The sequence below is a fragment of the Momordica charantia genome, assembly GCF_013281855.1.
Source record: "Momordica charantia cultivar OHB3-1 chromosome 1 unlocalized genomic scaffold, Mcharantia_2.0 BLBB01000001.1, whole genome shotgun sequence".
Lineage (NCBI taxonomy): Eukaryota > Viridiplantae > Streptophyta > Magnoliopsida > Cucurbitales > Cucurbitaceae > Momordica > Momordica charantia.
Genome location: NW_028275157.1, coordinates 11935891 through 11957112, shown reverse-complemented (window position 1 = coordinate 11957112; position 21222 = coordinate 11935891). Strand labels below are relative to the sequence as shown.

The following is a 21222-nucleotide window of genomic DNA, read 5'->3' as shown; positions in this document are numbered from 1 at the left end:
GACGAGACCGAGTGGGGAGCTGGGAACATAACTTCACAAGATGGAATTCACTCCTCCCCGACTTTAGGGGAGTAAATGAGTGTTCCCTTAAATGCTGACTCCGGGACTTGAACAAGGGGCCTCACCCTCTCATTGGCCGAGAGGGACTTCCGGTTATTGGTTGGACCATAACCGGGTTGTTCATTAGAGGAGCAGTGGTGTTTAAGGAGTAAGATGTAACTCAGGGGTAAAATGGTAATTTGATCCAACTTGAGTTACGAACAATCGTGAAGGATTGACTCGTCATTAATGGTCATATATCCATGAACACGAAAACATTCTGCAAGAGTGCAACTACGAGTCTTTAGTGGAATGACTCGTAGTTAACGAATCTAGATTAACTCAGTCAATGAGTTTGACTGATTAATCTTGCATCGTTGGAGCTTCGGATCTGTAAGTCCATTAGGTTCCCTTACTAGCTCATAACGGGTAAAACGAGGATCAAGTTTTTGGAAGAATTTGAATTGTTCAAATTACTTAAGGGATTATATGTATATTGATACATTATAATATATATAGTTAATTGTAAATTAAAACTATATATTATGAGAGATATTATTTGAATGAGATTCAAATAAAATTAATATGAATGAGATTCATATTAAAACTATAGGTTAAAAATAATGTGCATAAGATGTACATTAAAACTATAGGTTATACAAGAGAAATGTTTTAGAATATGATTCTAATTTTATAATAAATAATTAAGTGTTAATTATTTATGTATATATATATTTATTAATTATTAATTGGATTAATAATTAATTATATTAATTAATTTGATTAATTAATTATATATATATTAATTATTATATATTATATATATATATTAATATTAATATTAATATTAATGTTATTATTAATATTATTATTAATATTAACTCCCCTGTAAAATTGCAGGGGAGTAGGAGGTGTTGTGATGTGGGGAGTTACCCCACGTCACCCTTCTTCTTCTTCTCCAAGTGTTGGAGAAGAGTGAGAAGAATTTTTGTAACAGTACAGAAGAAAAAAAACTCCCAACGATTTCTCTCCAAATTCTCTCAATTTCTCCCTCTCTTCGATCAAGGTGCTACCACAAGCACGATCCCGAGACCCAAGAGGATAGCGAGGAAGATCCGGTGGTGGTGTTCGAGGGGAATTCACTGAAGAAACGTTCTTCAAAGGTTTGGAATTTCTCCTGTTTTTTCTTCTTTAAAACTCGATTTTGTATCAGCAACGAAAATCTGTTTCCGCTCCGGGATTGACATCCCTTCAATCTGGTTATCTGAATCTGAGGAGAATATTGAGACAATCAGGATATCTTCTCATTTTGAATATAAGATATCTTCCCCTGAATCAAAGATATCTCCCTTTTGAATTACTTAAATAATGGAAATTTGAATTGTAGAAAATTAGGATTTTCCCATCCATAACACATAAATTTGAAAAATCAAACTAATATTAATTTAAGAAAAACAAGTCGTGGAGCTACCTGTTGGGTTTTGGCAAAATATTGGAATGGAAGTTGTCCCACATTCGAAGAATACAAGGATGGTCTACATGTGCTAGAAGTTGTCCCACATCAGAAAAGTAGAAGGAGGAGGTGTGTTCCAATTACTATAAAAGGAGATCATGGACTTGAGTTTTAATCATCCCAATTGAAATAATTTAAGCCTGGTATACCAGCTCTAGTTAACTGAGCGGTATTTGTTTGCTTTGAAAGTGTGTTTTGTGTAATTGGGGTCGGGGAGAGAAATTGTGTGATTGTAATAATTTTTCATATAGTGGATTTTTCCTTGTGGGTCGTAGTTTTTTCTTCGATTTGGAGTTTTCTATGTTAATTCTTGTGTTTCTTTATTTTATTGTCAGAGCTTTAGGTTTGTAGTTTCTAGAATTTCTGAGTATGTTATGTGGTTGCAGCACTGTCTGAACTTCCACATTAGAAAAGATATCTTGAAATGAGCTACAGGTCTGTGAATAGTGTGGGATATTCACCATTTGTAAATTCACTAAGAGTGTGAAGCAGATATGTCATTCTTTACAAGTTTAGTGAAGATTGAGGTGGAGAAATTTGACAAAATGATCAACTTCGGCTTGGGGCAAGTGTAAGTTAAGGATATGCTGATACAATCTGGGTTACACAAGGCGTTGAAGGGAAGACCAAGTGAAAGTGCTTCTGAAAAGCTAAGCGGCGATAGTTCCAGTACAGGTTCTAAGAACTCGAGCATGAGTGATAAAGATTGGGAGGAAATGGATTTGAGAGCTGCAAGCGCGATACGAATAGGTTTCGCTAAGAATATTCTGGCGGATGTGCATGAAATTTCGATAGTGAAGGAACTTTGGGAGAAGCTCGAAGCATTGTATCAAGCAAAGGGCATCTCAAATCGGCTGTACCCGAATGAGCAGTTTCACACGCTGCGAATGGAGGAAGGTACGAAAATTTCAGATCATCTGAGTAATCTCAATAGCATCATCTTTGAGCTGGAGTTGATCGAAGTGAAGATAGATGACGAAGATAAAGCACTCAGACTCATCTTGTCACTTCCACCTTCTTATGAACACATGAAGCCGATCTTGATGTATGGGAAAGATACTTTGAATTTTGCCGAGGCTACTAGTAAACTATTGTCAGAGGAAAGAAGGCTGAAGAGTGAAGGGCGTACTATACATGAAGATTCAGCACTGGTAGCTAGCAATTGGAAGAAGAAGAAAGCCTCCGTACAAAAGAAAGCTTGTTGCTGGGGATGCGGACAGTCTGGACACATGAAGAAAGATTGTCCCAACAGAGTCGATTCGTCAAAAGGTCCTGGGTTGGATGCTGACAGTGTTTCTCTTATCAGGGGAGACGATGATCAGTTCCTTTGAAGAGAGAGAAAAAATCCATCCTCATGGTATGTTCGTTTTACCATGATAAAGGATGTGATGTTAGCAGTTCTACAATTTTGGGCATTGGCTTGGCGATTATGTAATGTGTGTGTGGTGGAAATTATGTTGATGGTTGAAGAGCTTACAGGTGAGCCAAGTAGGTGGAAGTTGCACCATAAATCTCAGCAGGATTTATCGACATGTGACGAGGAAGAAAAATCTTGTTACGCGACATTCCAAGTGATCTATTTTTATGGTGGAGTAGACTATAGTTCTTCGAATTGAGAATTATGATTGTCGGCGAAGACAATGAGTGTAATAGAAGCTGTGAACTTTTCAATATCTTGTCAAGGTGGAATTTGTTGTATTTTGACAAAATATTGGAATGAAAGATGTCCTACATTGGAATAATACAAGGATGGACTCCATGTACTAGAAGTTGTCCCATGTTGAAAAAGTACAATGAGATGTGTTCCAACTACTATAAAAGGAGCTCATGGGCTTGAGTTTTAATTGGTGTAATTGGGGTCGGAGAGAGAAATCTGTGTGATTGTAATAATTTTTCACATAGTGAATTTTTCCTTGCAGGTTGTGGTTTTTTCTCCAGTTTGGAGTTTTTCGATGTTAATTATTGTGTTTTTTTATTTTATTGCTTTCTTTAAAATTTTCAGTTATTTTCTGCTTATCCCTACAGTAGAAGTAGAGATTTTTTCACATCACTACCCTTATTCAAATCCCAACAAACATAATGCATAAAGGAAAATAACCTGAATTTCTTAGCAATTTCTCGAATCTCCCTTTATGCATTATGTTTGCTGGGATTTAAATAAGGGTAGTGATGGGAAAAAATCTCTACTTCTTTACTTGTTTCATTCAACATGTGTTTTGCTCTATGAAGAGTGAATTGCTTAAAGAGTATCGAACCCCACGAAAACTTAAACTTCATTCGATTTGCAAGCTAAAGATCTCTTAAAATCTCAAGAAGCTAAGCAAAAAGCAGAAAATACAAAATATATAAAATTTAACAAAATTTAACAAAATTATTTTTTTAATTAATTGATTAATCTTATCAACAGTATTATATCAAAGAATAAATATTCATTGCTAATTAATTATACCAATGAGTATGAAATCTGCATAGAAATGTTCCGACAATCTATTTCCGTTTTAGTCTTTTTTTTTACTAGGAATTCAAACCCATAGAAATATTTATCTTAATCTCGTTGAACTATACTTAAGATGACAGTACTATTTCTTCTTTATTATCGTCGGATTGTAAATTTCTAACACATAGAACAAAATTTTGAAGGTCCCATGGGTTGTGGGATATGGCAGATGCCAATAGAGTGGAGTTAAGTTTGAATAGAGGGAAAGGGCAAAGCCATGAAACGTGTGGAGGGGTTGGTTTAAATTGTTTATTTATTTTTAATTAAAAAGGGTTCAGATCGAGTGGAATCGAGCCCAATTTTTTAGACGTGCAAATTGAACCGAAAATCAGGTTTTGCAACATAATAATCCAACTCAGACTAAAAAATTATCTAACTCAATCCAACTTTACGATCTGGATTGGTTGTCGGGTTCTTGTGTTGGGATGTATACCCTAAGTTCGTGACATTATACTTTTCTATTTATCGATATCAATAGTGACATTTAAAACCTTTAAAATGCATAAACAATATCAGTGTGCAAATAAGTAAGGTATATTTCATTCGGAAAAAAAGAACAATTTAATATCCTATAATATTATGACACACTGTGGGAGTAGGACCGAAATCATTTATCCTTTTAAAAGTAAGATGATCATGAGTTTACGTAAGGGTAGATAAATCAATTTATACCTCGACCATTGAATCATTTGGAAAAAAAAATGCACATTGATTCAATTAATAAATTTTACAACTTTCTTTTAAGTGAATCAATTTATACTTTCTCATGTGATTTTTTTTTAAAAAAAAAATCGTTAACAAACATGCATGTGTGTATAGATTTCGGTTTTTGGGCCGAATAGCCATTTTCCAAGACGATATTGATTTTTATCCATATTTTTCAAAATCTATGTTTTCTAATATTTTGCTGACATAATCCAGATACGAAATGACCATGCCTGCCCCTCCAATAATTTTTTAGACGATAAATTGCAAAAACCACTCCTAAATTATAATAGTTGTTGCATTGGTTAGGTTATGTTAAGTTCTCATTTTAAAAAACAAACTGATGTTTTAATAAATAAAAATAAAATAAAATAAAGCCCTTCCTTGAGTTACATAATCACGCGTAACAAAGAAAAATCTTTCCACGTAACAAATAAAAATTTTTCCTGGGGAGATGGAGAATATGAAGAGTTTTCAAGATTTTTAGAAGAAGACAAAGGCAAAATCGATTTTTAAACAAGATCACTACTTGTATTCCAGTTTCGATCATAATATATATGCTCGACTTGGGAGTGTTCAATGGTAAGTAATCAACTTGATAACAAGAATGGTGCATATACAATGTTGTGACGTCGATCAACGAAAACTAATTTTGTGAGGTTTCTTCTAGAAAAATAACAGTAGTTTCATTTACTTCCACCTATGAATCTCTACGAGTGAACACACAAAAACAATTCAACAACCTTCCATCTCCACTCTTGCTATAATATCAACATCAAGTGACTTAACAATAAAATTGAGAAGGAAAAGATCAAAACTCAGCTGCGAAACTCTACCGTCAAACTTATGAAGATGAGAAAATTTAAGAAGATGATACTCAGTTCTATATTAACTAGTGATCTTGTTTAAAATCGATTTTGCCTTTTGTCTTTTCCAGAAATCTTGAAAACTCTTCATTTTCTCTCCCTCCCCACGAAAGATTTTTGTTTCTTACGCATGATTTTGTAATTGAATGGTTTTATTTTATTTTTCTTTTTATTTTTTAAAACATCAGTTTGTTTTTTAAAGAATAGCTGAACGGAAGGTTAACCAGGTCAACCTAACTAACAAGTTTAATTTAAACCACTATTTAAGTTGGAGGGTTTAATTTTTATCATTAAAAGTTTGTGGGTGTCTTGCAACAACTATGGTTGATTTTTGCAATTTACCCTTTTTTAGATTTCCCTGAATTATTTTTTTTTTTTAGATTTTTTCAAAAACATTCATGAACATCAACATTTTTATCGATATTTCTATCCACGTCAAGATTTAAAATCTTAGATATTATTATTAATTTAAGGTTTTAATTGATTCAATCAAAAGTATAAATTGAGTTTTTCCCTAAAAACTTTTTTCGTCCTCCAAATTGTTAAATTAAGAAGATGAACACCAACCAAACAAATGTTATTTTCTCTTATTTCTTACTATTTTCCACGAGAAAGGAAAAAAAAAAGGGTTTCATGTTAAATAGTCTTTTTGAAAAGTTCATTGTGAAATGTGGCACCTCTCCTCGTATGTTTTGTAAACATTTGTGGACATCACCGTCAATTTCAAATTACTTTCCTACCCCTCCATTAACATACTTAAAATTGTTACTTTCCCCTTCTTTTTTCATTTGAATTTCATATTTTCTCCCTCCTTCCCCTTATCTCTCTCGGTGGTTCTTCTCCTTCTCTCTCTTCTTCTCTTTTTTCAATTTTTTTAGATTTTTACAAACTTCTCATATTTTTCTTCAAATTTTTAGAATTTATGGATTTCAAACTTTCTCTTCGTTTTTTTTTTCGGTTTCGCATGAATCAACGAAAAATCTCTCTCCTCTGTTTATGTTTTTTATAAAAACTTGAGTATTCTTTGACCAACGAAATAAGCTATTTGGGTTCTATATAAGGAACTTCGTTTTTTTCTAACTGGAAATACCTCGATTATAGATAAAATCAAAAGAGATTGAAGAAAAAAATGAGAGGGAAGAGAATGAAAACGATAACAGAGAGAGAAAGAGGGGAGAAAAGCGAGTAAAAAAAAATGCTCTCTCTTCTCTCTCGTTCTCTCTCCCCTCCCTCGTTTTCTCCTCTCTCTCTTAATCGGGGCTCAGTTCGGGATTGTAGTTTTTTTTTTTTTTTTTTTGCGATTTTAAAAGTATTTGCAAAATTATATTCCAAACTTTTTTACTTTTACAAAATATTTCTAAATAGTTTCATTTTTTTAAAATATCTATGCATTTATGTATAGCATTTAAATTGATTTACGTGGATTTGTTTTTCTTTTTTAAAAAGATTTCCGTAATTGAAGATTAAGCCATATATATGGAGGATTTTTATTAATTCGTTGAATTGGTAATTGATTGTGAAATTAAAAAGATTTCAGTTTTGAAAACTTTTGAAAACTCAATTACCAAATCAACAAAAATTCTCTCATATCTGATATTCCAATAACAGAATTCAACCAAATATTTTCAAAAAAGGGAAAAAGATCTACGTAAATCAACTTAAATGCTCCATATAAATGTATTGATATTAAAAAAAAAAACTGAAAAAACTCTTTTTTTTTAATCCCCGTTTCTGTTTTTTCTTTTTCTTTTTTTTCATTTTTTTTTCTTTTTTAATACCGGTGCATTTATGTGGAGCATTTAAATTGATTTACGTGGAATTTTTTTTGGTAATTGATTCTCAAATTAAAAAGATTCATCATTTCAATTTTGAAAACTCATTAAATTTTGTTAGACCTCTCTCGTTCTCTCTCCTCTCTTGTTCTTTTTCTCCCTTTCTCTTCTCGTTTTTCTCCCTCTCCCTCTTCTCGTTTTCTTGTTCTCTCCATTTTCGTTTTGTTGTTCTCTCCGCAATGCATTTTCTATCCTTACTTCAGAATCCAAATAACGTACTTCGTTGGTTAAAGAATACTCACAAGTTTTTTCGAAAAAAAAAATGAAATAGAGAAGAGAGATTTTTCGTTAATTCATGCGAAACTGGAAAAAAAACCGAAACAGAGGAGAGAGGTAGAGAAAAATCTAAAAAAACTTGTTCATTTTAATTTTGAGAAAATTTGAAGAAAGAGAAGGTTTGAAATCCATAAAATTCTAAAAGTTTTGAAGAAAAAAAAAGAGAGAAATTTGAAATCTGTAAAAATCTAAAAAAATTTGAAAACAGAGAAAAAGGGAGAGAGAACCACAGAGAGAGGAAGATGAAGAATGAGAAGACGGAGAATGAGAGAGAAAAGGAGGTTGAAATAAAAATTGTAATAAAAATTGTAAGTATGTCAGTAGAGGGTATAGCAATAATTTGAAATGGATTGTTCGATAAAAATTGTAAGCCATATTTCGTAACCACCTTTTGAGAAATATTATTCAGTCCAATTTTCCCAAAAAAAAACTAGAGAACAATAGTTCGTCCAAGCATGAACCAATGAATAAAGCACTAATTATCCTCCTTAGGTCGAAAATTCAGCCCCATCCGTGACTTATTGGAAAAAAAAAACCTAGAGAATAAATAACCATCAAACTAAATTCTTTCAATGAATAGAGAAATAGAGAACAAAAACATGATCAAACAAATATAATACATTAATCATTTAACATGTGTATTAGGTTCCATTTCAAAAATTCAATCCACTTGTAGGGGACAGAATACAAATTCATCCATCCATCCATCATAGAAAATTCATGGCATCCTTTTTTTTTTCTTTTTGAAACTTGCATTTGCTGTTCTTCGTACCAATGGTACAGAAATATACAGGACAGGATGAATTCCTGGAAAAAACTCATGTTAGTTTCTTTACAAATAGATAAAACTTGACAAGATTGCTCCAATGAGAGGAAGACAAAGGACTAGAGTTTTATGATTTGATAAAATACAATTATATTGACAGTAGAGTCGATAAAAAAAAAGTCATTTCATCAATGTGTAATTCCGCGTCGACGCCCTATCTGTTTCGGATATTCCTGGAAAGTCGATGGATTAGAAGAGAAAGGTTAGCAATGGATCTACTTCAAATGCAAGAATCATAAATTTCCACAAGATTCACAATGAGGTGGTAAGTAAATACATGGCAATGGAGCTAATTTGTAATCTAAATATTTAAAGAGAAACTATGAAATCTTAACATACTAACCATTTCATAAAGGACGAATAACAAGTTTAGTTACTAAATTTAGTGTTAGGTCTAATAGGTCTATAAACTTTTAATAAGGGTCTAATAGGTCCGAGACTTCTGATTTTGCATCTAGTAATAGGTCTTGAACTTTAAAAAGTGTCTAATAAGTCACTAAACTTTAAATTGCGTTAATAGATCACGACCTATTCGAAAATTTTTAAATTCATGAACTTAAAGGGAACTTTTAACCTTTCAATTTTGTGTTTAATAAGTCCATGAATTTTAAAAAATGTAGATTATGTACTTGTTAGATCCAAAATTGAAAGTTTGAGCGTTTATTAGACGCTTTCAAAGTACAAGAACTTATTAGACACCAAATTGGAAACTTTTGAAAGTTCAGAGACTTATTAGACCCAAATAAAAAACAGGTAATAATCAACTGAGTACTGAAATAGCAAAGTAGCATATTATGCACAAACATATTTTCTGTGTTTTCATCTCTTTATTGAATGTCTTGTTTCAAAAAGTAACAAAAACATATTTTCTGTGTTTTCATCTCTTTATTGAATGTCTTGTTTCAAAAAGTAACAAAAGACTCCAAGGAATTGCACAAATAAATGAACTCACCTGACAGGAAGTGACTGAGAACCAATTACAGCCCCCCTGGGTGCACTCTGGCGCCGTGGCCTTTGATCGCTTTCTCTACTTACACGCATAGCAGCAAGTTCCTTCTCTATTGAAACTACTTCTCTTCGCATTTTCTTCGCTTCAACTTCCATAGCTTTATTCAAAGTATCGACCTTCTTTGCCAACATCTGTACAAAACCCAAAAATATGCACAATAAGCCAAGCATGAAATACAAGAGAATAGAGATGAATGGATAATCTTCAAATTCAGTTTACAAACTAACCTCAATTGCATCATCCTTATCTTTAAGGGTTATATCCTTCTCATGGCAAGATTTCCTCAGAGATATGACTTCTTTCTGTAACATGTCATACAACACTCCAGAAACAAAATCTTCTTGCTCTGTTTTGGTTTTTCCAACTGAGATACCGTCTTCATTCTCATATGGAGCAGTCGTTTCAGAAAATTGAATCTCACCACTGGTTGTTGTGGCTGAATTATCTTTGACTACTGCATCCTGTACCAGCTTTTCTCTGTCCAGTGATCTACTACCACCATCAAATGATCTAGAAGAGATTTTTGTAGTCTTCAACAATGCACTGGCGCTATTTGATTGCAGTGATCCCGTGTGTGAGTTTGTATTTCTCCTGGATAAATAGCCATTTGAAGACAGTCTAGACAAATGTTCCGTGCCTCCAAGTGACTGACGTCTGGAAGGTGCAGTGCTTATGCTTCTTCCTTCAGAAGCAAGTTTTGGGTTGCCATTTGATGATCTAAGCTTTTCCTCCAAAACCTTGAAGCGCAGCTGATATTTTTCCTAAGGGGCCAATCAACAAAAGGCAAATTTTGTAAATAATTCGAGAGGGCATAAACAGCTGATAATTAATTGCAAAAGTTGCATTTCCTCACTTTCATTTGTGCTTCAGCCTTTGCGGTACGCTCAGCAACTGCTAGTTTATCGCGAAGTTGCTGCATTTCTCCCTGCAAGTATATGCAAGACTACATTAATTAACCTCTGTAATATGCACAGATATTATTCGTGGAAACTACATCATACGTTCTACTGTCACAAATACATCGTCCAATTTAGTTACCACCAAGTTTATTTTGCAGTTCTTATATGGCAACCAAAATATTTATTTAATTTTAGGAGTAAAAAGGTTCAAACAAACTCAGTATTGGAATTTTAAAATGTGTCGTAAAGAGGAACTGCAACATAAGAAAGTGATAAAATTCACATAGTCAAACGAGTCATACAATCCCAAGGAAAAATAAAGAGTTCCACGTCCCTCCCAACTCAATTTAATGGTCCAAAAAGAATCTCACTCAACATCAGATTACCCATATACTTATTACATTCATCCCATTCCCGCCAGATAACTAAGTTAGTTACAGAGGCTACACTTACATTACTCAATCTCCATCAACTGATTTACTACCATTCAACCCAGAGCAACAACCCATTTGTATCTTCCATAAGGAATCTCCAACATCCTCAACGCATATCAACCATCGATATTGGTCCAGTATTCTCTTTGTTTCTGACAAGCACCACTGCTCACTCTACCTTCCTTAGCTGTTACATTGAGTACTACCCTAATGGGCGTTTTCTACCATAGTTGTTTGCCAAAGTCCCTCCAGCTTCTTAATCACGCATCCACTTTTCTTTCCAAGGACCTCTTGAATTCTTCCTTGATTTCTTGAGCACTTCCTCAATAGTGTTCTGCGCTCTTGCATCTTCTCCACTGCATCTAATCTCAATTCCATTTTTCTATTTGCAACCATTTTAGATACACAATATTCTAGTACCACTTCTGATAGAATATATTTCGTGATATGAACTACCGCAAGGACTTAAAAACATGATCCACTTTTATTTAAGATTTTTTTATTGCTTTCCATTTTTACCTTTGAGTATGTTTAAGTTAGGATACTTTAGTCTTTTTGTTTATGGGTATGATATGGCCTCCCATTAGAGTTTCATTAAATAAGAACTCCATCCAGGATTTGTCTTCCTTCAACAAAGGCTACTTGATATTATGAGAGTAATGGGGAGAACTTTCCTTAATCTCTCGGCTAGAACTTTAGCAATAATCTTATATAGGCTAGTGACATAATAGGTCTGAACTCTTTCACTTTCCTATCCCTCTCTTTCTTAGGGGTGACACATATAAAAGTTTTGTTTGCACCCAAGGGGTGGCTCCGTTAGCAAGAGCTAGAGGTTTCTTGATCATACCGACTTAGAGGTCTCAAGTTCGAACATTTGGGTACACTTAATATAAAAAATTTTAGATGTCTCCCATGTACGGGAGACCAGGCCTTGGGCCCGGCATGGGTGCTCTCAAGTATAGGGGAGCAAAGCTCCGACTTCCGGTTATCAAAAATAGAAATATGCATACACACACACACATATATAAAGTTTTGTTCATGAATGATCAATGATACCATCTTTATTTATTTATTTTTTTAGTAAGAAACCTGAAAGATATATATTACTCACAAAAAAAAATTACAAACAAAGGGCAGGGGAAGAAAAAACCCCCTCCCCATCCCTAGAGAGCTAAGTCAGAAAGGCCTTCCAATTTTGACAGTGAGGGAATAATTATAAAAAAGATTGCTACAAGTGTAGCACCACCTAGAAGTTGTGAGTTGTACAACATTCCAAAATTAACCAAGTTGTAAAAGTTATCCTAAAAAGACCTGTGGTTTCTTTCTAACCAAATTTTCTAGAGAAGGGCAGCCATTGTGAAGTTCCAAAGAGTTTTTGTTTTGCTTTTGAAGTGACCACCATTGAGAGCTTGCATCAACCAGAAACCATCTTCATAAAATTCATTGAATAATTTCCCCAAATCATCCATAATTATGTTCCAATCATTTTGAAAGAGAGCCATCAATTAAGGTTTGAACCCAGAACTTCTAAGTTGGCAAGGAGATTATGAAGCCACACCACCAGAGCCTCCTCGGCCCTTGCCTTTAGTTTGTTCTCCTCCTTTTGTTCAATATATTCAGTTTCTTATAAAATAAAAATAAAGAAAGAAAGCCATCAAGACCAAGGGATTTATTTCTATCAAAGTTAAAAACCACCTTCCTGATCTCCTCTAAAGTGGAAGAGGCCTCTAACCCCTCACTATCCTTGCCTGACCCGATATAGGGACCAATCCAAGCCTTCCATTGGAGGAGGGAGGGGGGTCCTAATCTCCTCTAAAGTGAAAGAGGCCTCTAACCTCTCACTATCCTTGCCTAAAATAGGGGACCAATCCAAGCCTTCCATTGGGGGAGGGGGGACTGAAGAAATATAGGACTTCCTCCTCTACCGCTTTATCCCCCACTGCCTCCCTACCATCCTCTCCCACAATAGATTGAATAACATTCTAGTACTTTCTGGAACTCGCAATTTTATGGAAGAAGGCAGTGTTGCAATTACCCCCAGTGCATCTAATTTTGACTTTTTTGTCTAGCACATGTCCTTCCACCTAACAATCTCCTCAAACTCCCCTTTTAGTCTAATACTCTCCTCTATCGCCCCCCTTCACTGAGAAATCCATCCTCATCCAATCTGTCTAGGCTACTAACTCTCTCCAACACTTCCCTATTTTTTGATCCTAAGATCTTCAAACATGTCTCAATTCCAACCTTCTAAAACCGACTTAACAGAAGCCAACTTTTGCATAAAACAAAAACCTTCCCAATTTCCCACAACACTGACGCCTCACTAAGAAGAGATAGAAGCTTGAAAAGAGAGGTGAGAAAGCCACATGTTCCCAAATCTAAAAGGAATGGGACCCCAGGGAATGGAACCTGAACTAAAGCAAATGGGCCAATGGTCCAAAGTTACTCTAGGTCAGTAACCTCTTTAAAACCCCCAGAAAGCAAGAATCTATCAAGCCTGCAACACATCACCCTTTCCTGGAAGTTAGACCGCATAAATCTAACGTTAGAAAGGGGAGGATCCACAGGAAAACCATCATCAATAAACCCATTAAACTTTCTCATAGATTTAGAAAAACCCCCAAACTCGATTATTCCACCGGAAATTTTAGCAACATTAAGACCAGATCAAACTGTACTCTTTTGGGTTCTTTTTTTTTTTTTTTGGTATGAAACAATATTTCATTGAAAGTATGAAATATACAAAAGGCCACAAGGACAATTACAAGAAGGCTTCCCAGCTTGTAATAAGCTCATTTAAAGAGTAACTACTGAAAGGCGGATAAAAGCATTTGCACCACCCCATAGCAACTACAATGACCCTATCAAAAAAGTTTTCAAAGGAGAGTGCCTTGTTGTTGAAGACCCGATGATTCCTTTCTAACCATAAAGACCAAAGGAAGGCTCGAATCAGTTGTGTCCAAAGTATAGCTTTTCCTCTGTTGAAGGGGTGCCCCACCAAAAAACAATCAAGTAGTGTAGCTGGTTGTGTGTGGAGAGCTGTTGTCCATCCGAAACTTGAGAGCAAGCGGTTCCAAAATCGAGTGGCAAATGGGCAATGAATAAATAGATGGCTTTGTGTTTCCGAGCTTCCAAAGCATAGAAGGCAGCAATTTGGAGACAGGGACAATTGGGGGTTCTTTCTCTGTATTCTGTCATGAGTGTTTAAGGCCCCGTGAGTGAGTTCCCAGCAGAAAATTTTAATTTTCTTTGGGTACTTACCGTGCCAAATGTTAGAGTAGAGAGTGGATTCCTGTTGGTCATGGACAGTGTGTGAGCAGAGTAGTTTGAAGGTTGATCTGGTGGTGTATAAGCCCGATGGTTCGTGGGGCCATCTCCATTGATCTTCGTTGGGTGAGGGGACAACCGGGTCAATAAGGGAGACCAGTCTCATCCACTCATCAATTTCCTCCTCCTTTAGTGGCCGCCTGAAAGTATAACTCCATGAGGAGGTTGTCCTGGACCAATGATCGCCAATGGTGGCGTCCTTTTCCGTGGCTATACTCTTTTGGGTTCATTATATTCTTGATTGGCTTATCCATATCTCAATACGTTAGAATTTAATCTCTTACTTGACTTTTCTTGTTTTTCCATTCCGCAATGTTAGTTTATCATTTTTATAAAAGAAATGACAAAAAAGAGAACTTAAAAGACAAATTAAGAAACTCATTCCAGGTATATAATAAATGCATATACTAACTATGACATGCCTGAAAAAATCTTCTTTCTTCAAGCCATTGTTTCACTGGCATCACTTTATCATTTGCATCTTTCCATTCATTGGCAACAACAGTGGCAACCCTGTTGGCAGTAACTTTTGCACGAGCTACCTCACGTTCCAAAGTTCTTCTTTCCTCCTATACAATCAGCAAAATTAGAAAATAATCTGAAAATTCATCACATGGACCCAGAGAATAAAATAGATAAAAATAAAATTTTGGATAAGAAACATTTGATTTATGATATCAAATTACAAAATGAGGGAGATAAACATGATGAAAATTTGAAACTAGAATTATTACACTCATCTCTTGCACTTTTCGCTGGTAATCACGCACAGCATTGGCTGCAGCACCACCAGCCAAGACAGCCTCCTCTAGCTCGCGGACAGTTTGCATTAACTTTTCAACTTCCGCAACCTTTTGTCTGTGCAACTTGTCTAATATCTTATTCTCCTCCTGACATTGTGGCAAATACAAATAAAATTTACTGTCACGTATTTGAACTAAATAGGTGGCCTGAAAACTACTGAAGAACTTTGAGTGATTGACAAACCTGGCATATTTCAATTTGCTTCATTAACTCTTGGTTTTTGTTTTGTAAGTCATCAACCAACGATGCTTTTGCCAAAGCAATCTGGACGGTTCTCTCAGCCTCAAGTAGTGCAGCCTCCTTGGATTTCGTAAGTCTATCTAGAGCTCTATTGTCGTCTTGCAACTTTGCTACCTAGAAACCAGATAATCTTCAAAGTTCAAAAAATCCTTTTTCTCAGACGTGTATGGAAAATAAGTGCTCTGTCATGACTTCTACAGGGAGCTGAAAAAATGTTCTAACAACATACCAAGTACGCTCAGATAAAAAAATAATAAAAAAGAAGTTCTAGTTCAACCTCAAGCCTGGCTAGCTTAAGCTCTGCCTCCAATGGAGCTATAATGGCCTCAATCGGAGGCATTTCATCATCTTTTTGGGCTGCATGAACTCTTCGAAGAGTGGCTTCAGCAGCAAACTGTGCAGCTAGAGCAGCCTTTTTCTCATCATTAATCTTCTTGATCTCAAGGTTCTATAATTTTTTAAAAAATGACATTAGTGGAGGCTGCAAGTAGGGGATGGATATGGGAATGCCAACCCCTATTATCAAGAGATAATAGTAACTTCATGTTATACCTTGCTTTCCAAAAGAGCTTCAGTTGCCTTGAGCTTTTCATCTACTTTCTTCAACTCATCTGTTAACTGAGATTATGAGCCAAATAGAGAGCAAGTATAATCAGTGGTCTACCGCCGTGTTTCTAAGCACCATTCAACACAGTTCATCAATTATTCAAAAGTTGTAAAATAAAAATTGAAAAATGGCTTGTGGTAGTTGCAAAATCAACCAATATAAAACTATTCATTTCAGTATCAACGAAGGTTTTGTTTCATATCCCTTACAGATTTACAAAAACAAAATCAACTTTCAACTAAAGTATCAGCATTAACTTTCTAATTCTTAGGTACAGCTAAGATCCATGAATAGATTTTTTTTTTTTTATAATTGGGAGTCGAAGCTTTGCTCTCCTAAACCTAGGCGCGTCCACCCCAAGGCCCATGAATAGATTATTAACAAAAAAGATATCCAAGTGCACTAAATCTACTGTTGAAATTCATCAAAAGCATGAGAGATTACATTATAACAAGAACATATTACTCCATAGTAAGAACTCTAAGACAAACCACATGGCTCACTATTGCCACATTGACGTTAGAAACAAATGAACACGCCTATGTTATATTCAAACTCACCCCAAGTCTGTCACCATATTGAAATGCCTTAGACAATCCACTGACACTACTTGCAAGCAGAATAGCAGATACAGTATAAACTATGCAAATAAATTCCGTGCCTTAATTTCTGCATCATAATCCACCTGATATAGGGATTGGCTGTGGCATATGGATTTTAAATATGAACTGTTGGGAGGGAACTGATGGAGATTTATGCAGGTGGACAGGGGAGAAATAGTGTTTGAAGCATTATAGGAAAACGAAGGAGTACTTGGGATTGGAGGAATATCAAATGCATTGCAGTCACGTTAATCGATATGGTTTCCACCAATTAGATTCTTTTTATGAGAAATAGAGTTTTCATTGAGAAACATGAAAAAAAAACAAAAAACAAACGTTCTTCTACTTTCATATTATCAATGAAATTATTTCTTTTCAAAAAAAAAAAAACATGAAAGAGAACAAAATGACATACAAAAGGGTAGTCCAACAAGAAGACCCAAGCAAAAATTAACTATACAAAAAAGGCTCCTCACAAATGATTACAAAGATCCTTAGAAACTAGCACCCAGAGAGAAGCATTAAGCCTAGCAAGAGACCAAACCTCTTCCCAAGACCTCTACCCTCTTAATGTCCCGCAAAATAGCAAAAGAACCAGCATGCCAAAGTATCCGACTCTCATCACGAAATGGCAAAATATATAAGGACCTCTTGCTTCATAGAACAACAGTCTCCTTTGGTTGTTGGGATGATTAGATTAATTTTTCCATTATCTTCTCTAATCTAGTCAAATCAAGTAGGACTGGTTCCAAGGTCAGTCATGCTAGCACACTAGTGTTGGAGATCCAAGGAGTTGTATCAAAGACAAAAATGGGACTTCAAGGATACTTGATGATACTTTTGAACCCACAAGAAGTCATCAATATACATTTCCAATGCTTCCTCAATACTTGATTATCCAGGAAAGGAACAATTGTCACAATTGAAATCTAGTTCAACTTCTACGAGAATATAGCATGGAGGAAAAGTAGTAGGATTATTGTCATAGCAATTTGTTGATTTGCATTCCATTTTGGTTCACGATCAACATAGAACTTCTAAAGTTGGTATAAGAATAAAATAGTACCTCTTCAACCGCCTTCTCTTTGAGCCGTTCTGAATTTTTTAATGACTTAACTTCAGCAAGAGCCTCCCCCAATTCCCTGTCTTTATCTGCACGTATGAAAAAAATATTCAATTGGATCCAACGGTTCAGAGATACTTGATGCCATTGAAACCTGAGTGTCTTCTCATTCTAGTCATACTTCATTCTTGAAACATGGAAAGGACTATTTAACACTTCCTAAGACCAAAAATTAAAAAGAAAAGAATAATTATAAAAATAAAAAAATTATAAGAAGAAATTTGATTTAGCATAAGGAAAATGAAATGCCAAAAAATTTATGCAAACGTAGAAGGGTTGTCTAAAAGGAAACAGTGGCATTCGTTGTAGGGTATGATAATGTATATGCTTGAGATTGTTCGGCATTATAGTATGACAAGGAGCATAAGCAAAAGCATGAAAGCAAGATGCAATGTGAGCCATAGAAGCAGTTACAAAAAAAAACAACCAATGAGTTCTATTCTCATGGTAAATTTTTATGTGAGGAGCTGTCCTTATTGTAATGCTCAATAAGACAAGAACTATAATCTGATAAATGCAGATCACTAATAGTCTGAAGTGAAAGTAACAACCAATTACAGTATAGACTGCAGTGACAAGTTGCAGAAAGCTTACATGTAGTCTCCTTGAGAGTTGAGAGTGACAGGGATAATTGATTTGCTTTGGAAGTGAAGGAAAATGATATAACCAGATGATATAGCGTAAAAATGTGGCAACGGTTATTTGAAATTTAGTTCAGAAAACAATTATTCTTTTCGAATGACATGAATTAAATTTCAGTTTAAATTCTTTCAAAAAACTTCCCCATATTTCAACTTTGGCATCAATCATTATTTGAGTATTCCAGGTACTCCTACACCATCAAGTGACCAAGTAGACTAGATTTTTGCATCAGGGTCTCACATCAAGCTAGAGAGAGAGAGAGAGACCCCAAGATTATACAAAAGACAAAAAAATATTGCCTTATTCACACAATTTAGCCCTCTTGATAACAATCCCAAATATAAAGACTTGATTGGTGGCATTTCTATTTCAATCTCCCTCGGTTGAGTGTAGGGATCAATATACTGCCAGTGAATAAGTTACGACCCATACAGCCATACTCAAAACATAAAATTTGAAAACCCATAAATAACAGCTGTCAATCCAATCCTATAATCTAAAGTGGAGTATTAAACACGAATAATGACAATGCTCTAGCAAAACACAAGTGACAAAGAAAACGACTAATTAAAGCTTGAAACAGATAGAAGCCCCACAAAGAGGTATCAACATGACGAATCGCACAGATATCAACATACTCGTGTTGAATCATAGAAGAAAATTCAGGCGCAAAGATCTTTCCAAATCCAAATTGTTTCCTTTAACATCAATGTTGGGCATATATAAACACAAATATGGAAGAAATCAGCTCATACTTCCTGGGTCATGGCAAATATAGGAGCTTGTGTGTTTTTTATATTTAACTTTACACGATTAACAGTGTCCAGTCCAGTCGGAGAGCTCACAAAGAAATTTTCTTCATTGACTCTATGGGTTTCAATAAATCTTTAATTTCAGAAGTTTTGTCTTCCCATTTCTTGTTCATTACTAGAGAGCTGGTGTTAAGAATAAAAAAAGAAGGAAAAAAATTGTCTGGAGAAAATGCAGTATCGTTAAGCTAAAAAATAAAGAATTCCTTTCTTCTACGCAAACAACCGTGAATTTCCCTATAAACCATATCTAGTGGTTTCGCTCAACTATTAACTATAAACCCAGAATATAAAATAAGAAAGACCCAATTTACAAAAGACATGCATACAAATCACCAAAAACATCGAGGAAAAAACTAAATAAGAAACACCACAAAAACACGATACAGTAAGATTAAGCTTGCATCGCGAGCACATAGACGGCTCCATTCCTCACAATAACGTGCATTGCAAAATTTCATCAATAATTTCCTCCAAATTCCCAATAATTCCGCTTCTACTTCCTCTCAGGACAGTAAACAATCCAAAAGACACACACACACACACACACAAAGAATTCAAAATCGATCCAACACAACAAACACACATAAAACTCCAGCAACAGCAAATCAAATTCCATCAAAACAACCAGGAATCGGCGGTTGCACATGCATTATGCGAAACAAAAGCGGAAGAAATAGGTAGAGGAAGAGGACCTCGAGCTTCATTCTCAAGGCGGTTGAGCTCGACGCGAACTGGATCAGAGCCGTGCAAGAGAGTGACAATATCATCCACATCGGAGGCAGCTCGTGAGATTAGCGGAGGAGCAGGCTTCTTCCGAGCCTTGAAGGAGCCGGAGGAGGAGAGAAGAAGCTTGTTACCATTAGCAGAGTCGAGAAATTCGCCGGCATAAGCAGTGGCGCTGTTAATGTGGTTGCCGGCCATGAAAGAAAGATCTAGCTTACAAATTACAACACAGAATCGTCTCCTTCTTCTGCTCCTTGTTCTTGCTGTCGTTCTCGTTGAGCCCTAAGAAATGGGGGAAACGAGGAGGAGAAGGAGGAGGAGAGAGAAACAGGGGAGGAGAGAGAGAGAGAAGTGAGATTAAGCAGAGCAGAGACGGGGTTTAGGCGGGGATTTAAGAAAAGAGAGAGAGAGATTAGTTTTTGGATTAAAAGCTGATGAGAGAGAAAGAAGAGAGAGAGAGAAGAGGGGAATTATTGTGTACGGCCAGGAATAGAGAAAGCGTGTTTATGTTATGATGTGGACCTCTTCGATTCCGTCTGATCATGTGATTGTGGGACCCACGATTTGACTTCCTTCCTTCAATAAGCTTAAATTAAACAGCTGCTTTGTTTAATTAATTTTTTTTCGGAATTGACTCTGGTTTTTCTACTATATATTTATTTTTATATGCTGCTTGCGTGGCAAATCTAATTAGTTCTAGATATAGCAATAATACTACGTACTTGTTGATAGACGCAATCAATTTAGTAGAGAATTTTTTGGTTGTCGATGGAAGATCTATTTAATGATAGGTGTAGTTGTCGAAATTGGGGAGTTATAGCCTCGACTCAACACCAGCTTCAACTAAGTACAAACTTAAGTTTTGGAGTGTACATAATGGAGCTTTAGAATGATGTAAGATTCTAATTGTAGGTAACCAATTCAGCGCCTACGTCAGCCTCAACATTAAACATAAGTTGATGGGAGATCCACTTAATGATATGTATAGGTGTCGAATTTGTAGAGTCGTGCATCCACCTCTATAGAGAGACTCGATTCAACACCAACTTGGATTAAGTATAAACTTAAACTTCGAAGTGTACATGGACTCTGCACCGATACAATATTCTACTTGTAGGTAGCTAACTAAGTGCCTACGTTAATCTCAACATTGAAAATAAGTTTGAATGTTTGTCACAACCTAGCTATCGTTAATAGATTGATTAATATATGTAATGGGGGTGAGATCAAGGGTAGAGAGGGAATTATATGGAAATGTTTAAATTGGATGTTTAAAATTTCATTGTATTTGTAAAAGTATAATTTTATTGTTGTGTTAGCAAAATATCACGATATGAAATTATAAATTATAAAATATGGGTTTAAATATAGTTGGCTAAATGATACGAACATGAGTTTCAATTTCAACTCGATCTTTTAATTTCCTAAAATAAAATTTGTCAGGTT

The 21222-nt window shown here is 35.3% G+C and overlaps 1 protein-coding gene across 1 annotated transcript; it reads right to left on the bottom strand.

Moving 5' to 3' along the window:
* Positions 1-8328: 8328 nt before the first annotated feature.
* LOC111021300 (microtubule-associated protein 70-1) lies at positions 8329-20177 on the bottom strand. Its single transcript, XM_088121009.1, is given in 11 exon segments — positions 8329-8727; positions 9507-9694; positions 9791-10324; positions 10417-10484; positions 14642-14792; positions 14958-15113; positions 15211-15381; positions 15545-15715; positions 15820-15885; positions 17543-17628; positions 19746-20177. Coding segments are annotated over 11 exon segments (1839 nt in total). The 5' UTR covers positions 19975-20177; the 3' UTR covers positions 8329-8708.
* Positions 20178-21222: the final 1045 nt, after the last annotated feature.